This window comes from Hirundo rustica, chromosome 6 (genome assembly GCF_015227805.2).
Source record: "Hirundo rustica isolate bHirRus1 chromosome 6, bHirRus1.pri.v3, whole genome shotgun sequence".
Taxonomy (NCBI): Eukaryota; Metazoa; Chordata; class Aves; order Passeriformes; family Hirundinidae; genus Hirundo; species Hirundo rustica.
In genome coordinates, this window is record NC_053455.1 from 38,647,527 (window position 1) to 38,662,322 (window position 14,796).

Here is a 14,796-nt window from a genome sequence, read left to right on the forward strand (position 1 = left end):
AAGTCAAGGCAAAGTGTTAGGTGTTTACAGTGGTGATTTCTTTATCCACTCCAGCCATCTCCTTAGAGGAGGAGGATTTCTCTCTGCAGACAAGGTACTTCACACCTAAAATGCTCTCCAAAGAGAACATTTGCATTAGGTTTTCAGGCCTCATTTTTAAGAAATATTTTGGTAACACCTTATTGACCATTTCAATACCTGACTCAGGCCACTCCATTGTGTTTCACTCCATTCCCTCTCCCTCACTGCTTGTTCCTGCCACTATTACCTTCAGTTTCTTTAATGAAATCTGTTCTCTGACCTGGTTCATCTAACAGAGGAGTAGTGCAAATCTTTGAGTTGAGGTACTGTATGTCATACTGTACTATGACACCACTTGTTCGGTGTCAAGTGGTCATTTCCAGGCTAAGCTCTGGTGCCTATATGAACTGTGTAAGTGATCTTGGCTTCAAAACATAAATAAATGTGTCTGAAGATTTTTCTGTATGCATGCTGCAATGCACATTAATGTTGGGTAATAACATTTGTTAGAATGCAGGTTAAAGTTGCTACATAGCCATGCTCTGATTTTTCTTTATGGGCACAGTTTCTACCGCTAGAAGTTCTTGAAAATCTGCTTACATAATTTCAGCTCTGCTACTGTGTTTGGCCATGCAACACCAGAAATGAGAATACTATAATAAAAAGCATAAAGTCTCAGATAGAAGCATCCCATGGGCAGGAATATTTCTGTCCTTGATTCACCATGGAAATTACACCACTCTAGATGTAAGAATAAGAGGTCAAACTTCATGCTTGTTAAAAGTATCAGGCTATATTTTTTTTTTTCTGAAACTGATGGCATCTTGACTTTTACCTGTGGCTAGCTGGACTCTTACTCTCATTCTATGTTTTTCAATCCCCATCTGTATAGTACTTACCTAGCAAATGTATAACTCATCACAAATCCAGGCAACTCCCACACTAAATCACTGTGGAATTCAACCAGCACAAAGTTCCCAGTGGAAGTAAAGTCTGCAACCCTCTCTGTCCCACAGTAAGGACCAACTGCAGGTGACGTAGGGCGGCTTCCATCATGTATGAGCAAGTAGTCAAAGATGCATCTGTCACTATATTCCAGCTCAAAGGATAACATTTTGAGAGATATCTGGAGAAAATACAACCGAAGCATTTTGTTTCCAGGTTGCAGTCTTTTCTCTTTCCCATCTTTTAACAATGACAAATACTCTAAACTCCTTGTGTTCAGGCACCACTTTTTATTCTGTGTGCGCACCACATCCTGATCCCATATGGCAATGCAAATTAGTAGCAAATTATTTGCTTGGTTCATCAGTATTTGGATTGGAAGGGAAAGCAGGGGATGGGATTGATCTTCTACGCTTCACATTCTTTCCTCTAGAGAAATATAAAAACAGCACCTGTGTGATGTTTCAGTTTCCTAGTGGGAGCTCTTACCGAGGGATTATTTTGAACAAAGCCTTGTGGTACAGACTAGATTCATAAGAGTTCACTTGCACATATAAATGTTTTCCCTTGCTGAGCACCTCAGATACCGACAAATTCTTAAAATGGATTTCTGCTTTCAGATTTTTACTCTTAGAATGTCTGCTGAAAATGTGACAGCTCTTATTCTTCAAGGGAAATAGAGGTTTTGTCAGAGAGCAGTGATGAAACCCACAAATGAATTCATCTGTGCCTTACCTTATATCCTACTGGAGAAGTGATGACCCAGAAACACGCTCGGTTTTTGGGGTATTTATTGGGGTAGTTTGGAGAGGTGATGACTCCCTTTGAATCTCTGAAAGTGGCTCCACAATTCACTGAGGAATAACAGAGAAAACCGGATATATTAATGAAGAGCATTTTGTCAGTAAAAATGAGCTTGCTTACAACCTATTGTATTATTTCTTCAAACCAAGAAAAAATGTGCTACCATGAAAGTCTACTGCTGAAATACTTTATTTCTTCATGTAGTATTTGTGAAGAAGAGAAGTATTTGTGAAGAAGAGAAGTATTTGTGAAGTATATATAGCAGCAGCTGTACTGAAGGAATAGAAACATGTCTGATAAATAATCTTTGGAGGACAGGGGGAAGCTGCATTTAAAACTCTATCTGACTTTCCAATCAACTGTTACCATATTAGCATAGCATTCTGATGGTACTAACTGCCCTTCAGAAAAGAATCAGCTCAAGTATTCAAGATTGCATTATCACGCTAGATCTAGTGCTTTCTAGAAATAACTCGATTGAATAAAGCAATCTTCTAAGACTTCTTCAATTTATGCTCTAAAGAAGTTTGGATTTTCAGTTGAAAAGGCAACTTTGGGCTACTGCCTTCTTGCTGAAAGTATGTCACAGCACAACAGAATTTGGTCTGTCGGTCCAGAATGCATTTGTTGTTTGCAAAAAAGACACCCCTCACATGACAATAGGAAGCACTGTGTTTTGTGTACGTAATGAAAGCTTTTAATTCAGAAGTGCAAGGTACCCAAGATCAGTACCTCCCCTGCTGCATAAAATCCCACAAAACCTTGAATAATGCCCAGATAGTGGCTTTGCATCTCATTTGTTGAGGTCTCTTGTTGATTCTGCAGTCTTTGTGCTCTTTGGCTGCACTGCTACTATTAATTTCACTCATTGCATTGTTTTTATTTAAAGACATTGTTCTGGAGATATGAAGAAGCCTAACAGAGGCTCTCAGAAGAATGTGAGTGAGATCTCAGGACAACTAACATGAGACCCATGCAACATCCAATTTTCTGTTTCCTGTGAACCTTCAGTCCCACTGTTGCCTAGCCTTCTGCATTTCCAGTTTCTGTGAAAGTGTGAAGAATGACAGCAAAAGGACCTACTCTGTAGTGCATAGCAAAAGTTTTCAGTTCTTCTGTACAAATACTGCTAATGCTGTTCTCCAAGCTTTGTAAAGGAGTGTTCACAATACCCCTGTTGTAGGAGGCTCTGAATCCTGTGGCTGTAATGCTGTCATCGCTTGCGAACTCTACGAGCATTGTCGATCCAGATGCCACTAAGGAGGGCAGTGGACCCTTCCCACAGTACTTGTCCAGCAAGACAGGGGAGCTCTTGCTGTTCCCATTGTAAATTTTTATATAGTCAGAAGAACAGTCTGAGGAGCGTTGGAGGTCAAAAGCCTCAAACTGCAGGAAAATCTGGAGAAATAAAAAAAGCAAAAGTTTAATGTTATACACTGGGAAAATCTCAAACCATCTACCTGAATATCAAGTGAACCTTCATATTCATTTTACTATCTGGGTATTACTGAAACCTTACTTTCTATAGAAAAAGAGTATAAAATTTCACCTAGCTGTCCTATTACTGAGATCCCAGAGACTGATGTTTCACTACTGCTTGTCTTTGAAAAACCATCCAATCTGAACTGGATAAAAATCGAGTGAAATAATCCCTCTAATAGTCTTAATTCTTATGAAAATCGATGAGACTTTCATTTACTGCATAACAAAATAAATGTCTCGATCCATGAACTGACTCCCAGGAGTTACTCATGGTAATGAAATAATACTGGATACTGTGGTTCAACCCTTTTTTCTTCTAATAAAAATTACCTTACTTCGACGACGGATGCGGATCAGCCACAGACAGTTGCTATTGTTCGGGTATGGGGATGGGTAATTGACAGAGGAGAACGAGCCTTTCGGTTTAGGCAACACAGAGCTACAGGAATCTGAAGGGAAGAACCAAACAGTGTTGAAGAGAATGAAAACTGCTCAAAAATATTCCCATAATGCCTGACAAGTCTCTCTAAGCATTTGCATCAGTCAAGCTTGTATAAATTAATTGTAATGCTCACAACTATATTGTTTTTCCTGGTCTAGAAGTAATTGAAAACCTGCAAGTGAAATAAAGGTAGTTAAAGTACTGACCTGTTTCAGCTACTAATTTTTTTTTAAAAGACATTGGGGCTTCACTCACATATTTTAGTTTACTGGAAAAGGCCTGGATCTTTTGTGAACTTTCTTAACTCCAATAACAGAAGTACTTTCAATGACAGCAGGACACCAATTTCCATGAGCAACTGTGTGTATTCATACGTGTGCACAAAAATCAAGTTTGGAAACAAGATTTTGACAAGGCAAACAGAGGTAGTCACTGAGGGAAAACAGTAACAGAGAGCACTGAAGTCAACCTACAGACCTAGTAACTGGTATACAAAGTCTGATCTCATTTGTCTTTTTTTGCATCTCATCTTAATTTTTTGCATTTTATATAACTCCCCAAATTACAGAATATGACTATATGACATCAGCTCATAGGAATTTATGACAGTTTTTCTCTTGCTTCCTACTTTTCCTGAGACAACCAGACTTCTTATGGGATTTTTTTGGTCCCCAAGTGTTGTTATTTTATTTATTTATTTATTTAATTTATTTAGTTAGTTAGTTAGTTAGTTCTTCCAAAACATACAGCTCTAATAATAAAATTACATAGTAATAGTATTGAAGTGTGATTCATTCCCAGCCCCGCTGTCAAGAACAAATATAATTAAATACCTTTCATCACTATCTTTGAGACACATAAACTGTAAAATTGTCTTACCTGCAGTTGCGAATTTGGAGGAACCACTCTCAGCAATGATTTCTGTACCTAACAATCCAGCTGAAGGAATGCTGATTCCTTCTAAATTCTAATTATTTAACTGAGTTCTAACACAAAAGCAGAATTTAGTACACTAATATTTAGGGCTTGTTAATGCTTCTTGCTGTTTTGGTGGAAACTAATTGAATAACATCTCAGAAAAGTCAAATACCATATAAATCAATTAGCCTTTGTCCTGGGAGTTGAAGCAAAACCTGTGCAGTGCAGGAGCATGATGTTATACCTGTTTTGTGCATCTTGGCTGAAGAGCTCCGCTGTACAGAGGAATGCTAGGTATTTCTAGACCATGAGATACCACAGGGATGAGATAAGAAATGGATGTGGCAAGAAAGTAGATATCTGTACAAAATGTCCATGGTTTTCTCCTCAAAAAATATGTTTGATCAGGTTGAGAAGGTGTTCTGACCAGGCTGAAAGGCACCCATATGTAAAACCCTGCAACCATTTTGTAATTAAGAGAAATCACAAATCTGCTGCACATAACTCTAAGCTATACTCAAGGCTGAGGAGAGCTTACATGCTTTGCAACCTTCAGAGCTTTCCTGAAATGAGATTTTGACAGAGGTATCAACCATGAGTTCTCTGATGGATTTGGCTTATCTCAAAGAGCAGGGATTATGTGAGGATAACTCAAAATGAGAGTGAATTATTGAAAGTAAATTGTCCTTTCCAAGAAGGCAGCAGTTTGGCACAGGGGCAGTTCTATTTCCTGTTGTAGGGTGAGAGAAATGTAGTAAAAGGACTGTGGACTGTGTTCCCGTGGAGGATGTCTGCCAGAGCCTACAGACATCAGCTGTATTCACATGCCTTATAACTACAGCACTTACTGCACTTGTAGAGTTTGTTGATTTTAGCTACATCCAAGTTACTCAGCCCTTCTCTCTGCCCAATAGGTATAGAGGGGTCAGGAACTGGTACAATAGTTGGTTTTCCTGGAGTACTGGAGAAATCATACCTATAGAAATAAGGAAATCACACTTTTAGATTGTTTTTCATAGACAGGGAAGTATTCTAACTGCATAATCATTTTTCATGCACCACATAAACAAAATTTTAATGGAAATGGATGAGAAGCTTCTCAGAGATGCGGTAGCCTTCCCTGAAGAGGACCAGCATGGCAGATAGTTCAGCAGGTGAAAGCAAACAAGCAAGCAGAAAAAGCTGCTCTGTCCTGAGTGTAAAGGCCTTTCAGCAAAGTCCAGCAAAATGGACTGAATCCCTCCTTCTTGGTTCCTGAGGCAGAGGAGCAGAAATAATTCTGTCTCAGTTACTAATAGCCTATTTGCTATCTGCAATTTCCTGCCTTCTGCTAGTCCAGTTTTATTTCATGGTTTTATTCAGAAATTGTTACTTGCTTGTGAAAATAAAGGAGAAGGTACATGATACAAGCTTGTACATTACGGGCTAAAATGCAGCATTAGACAGTGTTCCCATACTAACGTAAGGCAGCATACAACATCGCAATGATATACAAAAATTCCATCTTTTGTGCCTTTATACTTGAATGTTGTTGTCTATGATCAGCTGGTACTACATTTACGAAATAAATTTAAACTTCAGAGATGGTTTAGATCATTGATTCAGCAGAGTTAGACTTTGGGCCACAAAGAAGAAATAAAACATTGTCCTGTGTTTTGTTTCTATCCATATCAACTCTTGTTTTCCAGGCATCCTGCTGACAAAGGAAGTATGCTCATCCTTAATTATGTCCATGCACTCAATTTTAAATGAACAGCAAAAGTCACTCCCTGCACAGAGCAACATCTTCTTCCTAGATCTGAGCAGAAGATCCGAAAGCTGTTTGCTCCTTTGAAAAGTTATCTCCACAAACAACTTACGCGCCATAGTGCATCACTGAAGAGTAGTCATAGGGAAGGCCCAGGTTTTTGGAATTCATTTTTCCAAAGTTCCCTTGTTCCCCTGTAAGGTAGGAAAGCAACATTTCAGTCAGAAAAATTATTACTGCTCTAATAATACACCACCTGCTGTCATAATCCAGAGAGTAACATAGGATACCAATATCATGAGTTCTCATGAGATCTTGGATTTATCAAAACCACCAGAGACTTTTGAAATGCAAAGGAACCCATTTTTACAGTCTATTAGGTTTCAGAATATAAAATTAATCAAATAAGTTTTTATATAGTCAATTAATACATTCTACTCTTCAAGCAAAAGTATTCCTCTGTCCATCTTCATTCGGGTGTCTCCAGATGCATTTCAGTCCATTATCTCGAATACTATAAGCATCCAACCTATGTCCCCAAAGCTGCATCCATACCTTGAGAGAGAAATCTGGCTGACCACCTACATGAAAAATTCAGAGGTACACATGGGTGATGTCTTGCTGAGTCCTTCCACCACAGGGTTATAATGCCACAAAAGAAAAGGATACATTTTCCCTGTTACTTGCCCCAGAACCCATGCTACCAGACATGTTCTGGCTTTGTCTCTGGTCTGACACATCAGCAGTGACCAGAGTGAAGTGATATGACTCACATGAAGCAGAAAAACAAATTCTATGGGAACAGCTGCTGAGCATCTTTTCATCTGTTTAGCCTTAAAAAGCCAATATGAGATAGGAAGGGGTTACACTGATACAGGGCTGGGGCCCAGGGACAGAGACTGGATTTCATGTCACCTAGCTTTATTTCTCCAAGTTAGGCACAGAAGCTATTCCTCAAGGCTTCCAGGATAGCCAGAGGAGAGGGAAAGAAAAAAGAGACACAGTTAGAGGGAGTTTCGTGTGAAGAAGGCACTTCCTTTTCTCACTGACTGGAGATCATGAATATGAATTACATGCTGGGTCTCTTCTCCATGGTGAGACAGGCAAACAAGCACTGTCAGAGCAGGGAGCTGGATGCAGCCAGCCTGGCATTAGGACTAAAGCCCTAGCCACTGAGTGCTCCTTTCCAGTTATGTACCTTCGTTATTGTAACTACAAATGTGGTTTGTAAACCACAGACCATCTGGACAAGAGTTCAAAGTTTGACATCCCTGAGATCTATACAACTCAGCTGACAGGCTTGCAGCCAGAGCAAATCTCAGCCAGTAATGTCCTTCAGCACTGGTCCTGGGCTGAGGGCTAAGAGATGCAAAAAGAAGATTTGAAATCCCAGCTAATAGAAAATTTGGGGATAAACATGAATTGGGAGCTTTTCATAGCTGTAAAATTCAGTTAAGGCTTAAACTGTTTATCAACACCATTGGCCTTCCTGACTCTGTTTTAATCTCAGTCCCTCTTATCTGCTGTACTGACTTCAGAAAGAATTATCAGCAAGTGTGCAGCTTTTTTTGAGGTGATGAACAGAGAACACAGTTCAAACGTGGTGAAACATTGAAGCATATGGCTACTGTTTGGCACAGAAGTGCTTTGCTGAATTAGTTAGTTAAATAAAGGAAAAGTGGCAGCATCCTGGCTGGACTGAGGTGCTGCCAGCAAACTACTACCTACCTTATCACATGCCAAAGAGATCTGGTTGTCTAGGACCTGCACATGTTTGGGGACTTAACCATCTTTTCCACTCTCAAAAAAGAAAAAAAATGTACCTCTGCCAGAATATAAGTGCAATGACTCAGAAGAGCTGAAAAGGAAACTATGGCTGAAAACTCTGAATATATTCTTTTTCCCAAAAGTGTAGGAAAAACAAGCTGTGTTTCAAGTAGCTAAGTGGACAGCAACCAATCAGGCTGCATTTTGTCAAAACAAAGAAGTAGGATGGCTTCCAAGGTAAATTGCTAGATAAAAACAAAACCCAGGAAACATTCACGATATGAAAGTCCTGGCAGGAGGAAAACAGTTTGTGTTAGAGAGCTGAGATGCTGGAAAAGGTCTTGAGGTCTAGTTCTGCACCACCAAGTTCAGCAGGAGCTCTGCCACCAGCGCTGTTAACTGCAGCATGTTCCAACATTACAGTCCTCATGAATGTATTCTCTTTCTCCATTTCCTTTTCCCTGCATATCTTTGCTTTTTTTCCCTACAGTGCTTGAGCTGCACACACTGCATTCCAACTCCCTTGCCACATCAATCATCCCATTCTCCACCCATGGTGAACACTCAAAACATCGATGATATACCTCATCTCCTTTGGCATAGCCTTGTCCTCTTCACCTCTTCCCCCTCATTTATCATTTCATGGTATTGTGCCTGAATCAGACCTTGGTTACATCTGTATCCTTCAGGAATTACGACATCGGAACCTGTGGAGTTCCCTTTGCAAAACTAGTGTAAGATTATGTGTGTTTAGTGTATATACCTTCATGTTTTCAACTTCCCTTTCCTAGCACATCCTTTGCTGACATTTCAAACATGGCACACCCTTGTTGTACAATGGCAAACTCACAGCAAAATTACACCTTAACACTAGAGCTGAAACCTCAATAAAGAACAACACAAATGGAATTGACTTAGAATATCATGGGAATAGCTGAAGAAAGTTTGGAGAACAGTGTGTTAGGAATTTGCAATAAAAACAATCAAGTTCCATCTGGAGAAAAAGATGGATATATTTTTAGCTGTGCATGATATTGAGTAGTTGAGTATCTTTTTTGTTGAAGAGACTTAATAGAATTTGGTATTCAATTGTCCTGCCTCATTTACTATTATTTTCTATAATGAACTAAATAGACTATTGTGTTTTTACAGTTGTTGTGGATTACTCAGCTCTCTAACAGCTGTCAGACAAGTGACTCCCTGCATATGTTCTTCTGGTATTTTCCTTCTATTTACCACTTTCTCACTTTCCCTTGGATCTCTTGCCATTCTGTCTATCCTTTCCTCCCCAGAGCCTGGAGCTCTTGTATATGATGAGCCCATGTTCCCAGCACATAGTTCATGGGCACGTGCCCAAACTATTCATTCTGCATTCCTTTCCATAAATAGTATCCACTTGTTTTTCCTCTATGGATTTACCACTCCTGATTGCTCCCCATGGCTCCTTCTTTTCATGTGTATATGATCCTGTCCACAAGGAGGAAATAATTTCAGTCTTTCCTCTCACATCAAATCACGTCCCAGAATTTTGCAAATGCTAATGGTTGCATGTGTTTCCAATGCCTCCATGTTGAGCCCTTTGTTCATACACATTTTAGGATATGTGCATTTCACTCACTGCCAAGATACCTGCTGGCTGCCTTCCCCTATTTCCATGGCTTTCCTGGGATAGAACTGTTGTGTGATTGCCCAACATGATCTTGAATGTCACACTTCACCCCCTTCAGTTAAGGGTCCCATAGTCTCACCTCCTGGCCAAGTCTTTGCAACAGCATTTTGTAATCCTGATGATCCTGGTATTTTGGGGTCTGGGCTCAAGATGGCAATCAAAATGAAAATATAGAGCTACTTTTGGGCTGCATCTTTCACACTGCCATAGGTGTAGTGACAGAAATTCCCTTAGTACAAACACGGAACAAGAAATTCCATCATACTGAGTGTGTTGCTGCTACTGCAATTCAGCCAGCATTAATCATGGTTCTTATTTGCATTCTTGTTCACAGGAGAAACATTCTCCTTTAACTATAAGTATATATTTTCTCTTAAGATTTAGTGGACATACCTGCCACTATGTGTTCCCACATAATCTTGACAAACCTGTCCCGATCACTCCGTGCCTGTTCATGGATGAAACCCAGTGCATGGTTCATTTCATGCTGAATTGCTCCTTTATCCATGCAACCATTTTTCACCAGGCCTACTGCTTGACGTCCTCCAATCTTTCCGAAGTAAGACCAGCAGCTAAGAATAAGCAATCAATAGGATCACATTTAGAAAATACAAATATATAGACATATTGATTATGTCACCGAGGTTCTCTGGATATGCAGCCACAGAAGGGGACATGCAAATAGTCACTGGCATGAGATATCTAGACTTCTGAAAGCTGCCAGATGACATCATGGGAGGGAAATAAAGCCTTTGTGACAAGAATGGCAAATTTTAAACCAGCAAATTGCCTATATCAAAGTAAGGCAAAGCACTATAAAGTGTTAAGCAAAACCCCTGAAAATTATCGTTATTTAAATTTTTAAAACAATTAAAGAAAATTTCTTGTTTTGAATTACACACCATTTTCTTTAAATCCGCACACACATTTTTTCCTGCAGAATATTAGCTGATGTAACTACCAGTATATCTAAAGAAAAATGAAAAATTGCACCTTCTCTCTAAATCTTTAATTCTAGGATGAAAAAAGATACCAATTACTTAAATCCAAAACAAACCAGAAAAGAATCTGAAAGACCTTTTGACCACTGCCACTCTCAGGAAACAGGGAGCTTACCTCTGCCCTCGTTCAACGTAAACGTAGTCTGTTTCTGTAGTGCGATTTACAAATTGCACACAGGTCAGTGTGGAGATCTCCTGCAAAGCATCAGCAATCCAAGATCTCTCTGTTATTGCTAGAAAGATAAGAGGGGCAGGAGAAATCTTCCTTGATTAATCGAAAATCAGGGTGCATTGATGGGGTGCATTCCTTCAAAACCTCACAGCACTCATTAGCTCTTTATCATACAAGTATAGTAAAAAAAAGGGCTCTAAACATTCAGAGATCTTCAGACTGATTGGACTTTAATGGAGAAGTATGACAATTACAGTTATCCCATATATATATTATTTAGGAAACAGCTGATGGAAAGCAAAAGATTGACATTGTTCTTTCCATTAGATAGAACAGAAGAAATGAGGCAGTTTCAAATGAGCAGATACAAATAGTTAGATTAAAGCTTCCCAAATGAGCCAGCTGGTTGTAGCTAAGCACCAAAACTCTATATTGTTTATCAGAAAGAGCAAATGCCTGCCATAGCCCCCTTGGAATCACTTGAGACAGCCAAGGCTCTGAATATCATGGTGTTTGGTACCAAATAAAGATCAGTGTTTATCTACTTTGGAACATTTTGGCCTATTTTGGCTTCCTCAGTTATGAATCATCTACAACTGATTTGTATCTCAATTTCCTAATATTTACACTTTGCAGAGGGGGAGACAGAGGGAATAACCTCACCTAGCCACAAGAATATATACTTCAGTTCTGGAGGCATATGGACAGAGTAGCAGGCTAGATAACACAGAGATTGAGCTTTCCTCAGTTCCTTTCCCTGAGGAATGGGAATCAGGCTTAGCCTGTATTTTACTTCCATGCCATTTTCACTCAGGATCTTTGAAGAAGGGTCTGTATGAAATTCACTCCTGCAGCCTTTTGCACAGGACAGGGCTATTGACTGAATAAAGGGAATCAACAAAGGAAAAAATACCTCAAAGGATTTTTCCTCCATTTTTGCCTCTACAGGGGCTCTAGTGTGGGAATAATTCTATGAGAGATTTGAAAGAAAATTATAGAGTTCAAAAACATGTTCCTAGTGGTAATTTGGACAAAAATACATTTATAATGTGAACAAATTATGCTTCTTCTAATATGCTTGCTAAATATCAAAGTACATTGTAGCTAACAGGAGCAAGCTAATACTTGAAATTAATTTGAATGTATGCTGGCTATTGGCCCAAGTAACCACACATTTTAGTGTGATCTGTTTGGAGTATCAGCCAAAATTCCATGGGGTTAACAGGATAGAAAAAGAGATGTGTCAATAAATTCTCACTAGTGCAAACATTGCTTTTGGTGCTTGCCAGAGAAACATAAAATAACAGGTAGTATAGGGACTGGAAAATCCAAGCTAACATCAGAGCATCCATTTGCATGCACTCACAGAAATCAGAAGAGATGTTAACTGGAACCTTGACCAGTCCATCCTGTGACTTGGGCCATAAACAGCTCTCACAGTTAATTGCACTGCGTCGCCCTCTTCTCAAGAGGATGTCTCCTTCATACACTGCTATTTCACTATCTGCCAGGTGCAGAAAATAAAGAACATACAAGGCACTTGTAAAAAGGCAAATACGTGTGCAGAAAGGGAGACGAGAGGTACACGCGAACCAAGATTTTGCGTATTTGGAAATTTCTTTCACTGAAGTTTATTTCCTAATAACGTGAGGAAGGATTAGTATGTTAAGACTGGTTAGGTCTGCCTTGCTTCCTGGATAGAAAAGTTTAGTATTAATATAAATGGCATAGTGGCTCTGTAATCAAAGTTGTGACTAAATAAACTTTAGCTGAAGAAGCTTTGGGAGCTTTCAGAGGGGAATGCTAAGTGTTATAAGTCATCATTCTCTTCATCAGAGCTTGTGGAATTAAAGAAAAATCGTAAGTGGCCTCTGTAGAAATAGGATTAATCATACAAAATAAATTACTGTTTTTATCATACATATTGAATGTATGCAAGCTATTAGTTTCCAGGTTAACTCTGAATTTGACATAAGACATTTTGACATGCCTCTCAGTTTTGCCTCTAAAATACTGGGAATATATTTCTCACAGACAAAAACTATCTGTTATTAGGCAAAAAAATTGTAGAAGTCTTGGGTATAGCAGAGAGAAAAGTACCATATATCACATAAGAAAGAAAACAAAGTGAAAAATATTCTGATTTGCTAGGGCTACAAATGGAAAAGAACATTTCATGTAGCAGTTGTTCAATAATTCTTCTTAATTTCTTTATCGCAACAGCATAAAAAATCACACTGAATGTGACTTTAAAACACATTTGAGTTCTGTGAATTGTCTTCCACTGATGGTGGAAAAAAATATTTTCAAAGAGAAAAATATACCAAATAATGATATTGAGGTATACAGATGCAGTTCCACCAAAACCTGTAATTATTTATATAATAATTACAATCAAACTCACCTAAGTCATTCTTTCTTGTAGCTATCTGGAAAAAAAAAAGAGTGCATATATTTTAGTCCATGCTCATCTCCATAGCAGAAAACGTCTATCAAGTAGAATCACAGCAGAAAGAGTTTCTAATTAATTTTAAGATAGAGCAACTCAGCAGCAGCAATGTAAATTCTCAACATCTCAGAACAGGGACACACCTGGACAGGTTTACTTAGTGCAAAGCTACAGAGAAATGTTAAATGAGCTGGCAGAAAAAAGTACTTCATCTTCAAATTTCCAAGATGATCTTCTCTGCTCTGCAGCTCAGTTCTCAAAATTATGGTTAGTTTACTTGGGGCAAGTTTTATGGGAAAGCTACTGCTGTTGTTAACAAGCATAACAAAATTAGATAACAAGAAGTATTTCCACAAAACAAACAAGCTGCAGGACCTCTCAAGAGAATTTCCAGGCTCTCATTTCTTATTTATCTTTAGAAAACAGAGGAAGTGGAGCAACAGGAAAGAAAATTCAGTAACCTTAAAGTGACTCATCTTTAATTCAAGAAGAAGCCATGAGCTGCTGCAGGTCCCCTCACTGCTGACCAAAGGACAGGATATCCAGCAGTAGTCTGTTTACAGCAGAACTCCATCTCAAGGAACTCTTTGATCCATCCACACTGATTACCTGTGACAGTAACTCCTTAGCTTGCTGCCAGGAGACACCCTGCTCTGCAGAGCCCATCTCTCTGCCTGCCCCCTCTGTGCACAGCTCCCAGCCAATCACTTCTGGCCAGGAGCACTAAAAATCTATTGGAGTCAGACAAATCTGATCGTTGACAGAAATTGTTTTTCCAACATGGTATCTCGCAATATAATCATTGCTGACAGAAATTGTGTGTCTTTCTGGAGTCTACAAACACATGAAACCACCAGGTCACAGTTTTGGCTTCCTAGCTTCTGGGAAATCCTCCTTCCTTTGATGTCCATGAGTAGAAACAAGACTAGAAAAGCAGGCTGAATCCTAGAAAACTCACACAGTAAGAGTAAGCCAAAGAATTAGAATATTCATGCTAAAGCCTCATGAACATCACCATAGACAGGCAGATCCTGTTTTCTTCTGCCAGCTTCAGCCCCTGCACAAATACTGATGAGCTATAGAAAATCGTAAAGATTTACTCTATCAGATCTTTAAGAAACAAGCAAGGAAACCTTTGACATTTCCTCCAAAGACAATATTTTGAGGAACCTATGTGGTTCACAGCAAGTCAAGATGGCAAGTCTCTTTCCAGAGAAATATATGGCCTGGTCCTTTGTTTTTAAGGAGTACTTTGCTAGGAAAATTTTAGCTGATATTATGTAAAGCTACTAATATTTTCATTTCATCTTACTCATAGCTTGCTCCTCACCTTTCTAAAACATTCCACATTTCTGTGACTTCCACAATTTATCTGCATT

The 14,796-nt window shown here is 39.0% G+C and overlaps 2 protein-coding genes across 2 annotated transcripts in view; one reads left to right on the forward strand and one right to left on the reverse strand.

Annotated features, from left to right (window-relative positions):
- Window positions 1-2,830, forward strand: part of PPP1R14D (protein phosphatase 1 regulatory inhibitor subunit 14D) — a 29,847-nt gene extending 27,017 nt beyond the window's left edge. Inside the window, exon 7 of the transcript XR_005701359.2 lies at window positions 2,660-2,830. The gene's annotated coding sequence lies outside the window, so the exon portion shown is untranslated. The remainder of the gene's footprint in view (window positions 1-2,659) is intronic.
- On the reverse strand, window positions 864-13,654 carry LOC120754264 (embryonic protein UVS.2-like). Its single transcript, XM_040067632.1, has 11 exons — window positions 13,561-13,654; window positions 13,373-13,397; window positions 12,335-12,472; window positions 10,912-11,029; window positions 10,189-10,367; window positions 6,472-6,553; window positions 5,461-5,588; window positions 3,583-3,701; window positions 2,943-3,168; window positions 1,702-1,820; window positions 864-1,147 (listed from the first exon to the last, which is right to left on the reverse strand). Exons 1-11 carry the CDS (start codon window positions 13,627-13,629, stop codon window positions 917-919), a joined length of 1,434 nt encoding a protein of 477 aa, XP_039923566.1. The 5' UTR covers window positions 13,630-13,654; the 3' UTR covers window positions 864-916.
- Between the last annotated feature and the right edge of the window lie 1,142 nt (window positions 13,655-14,796).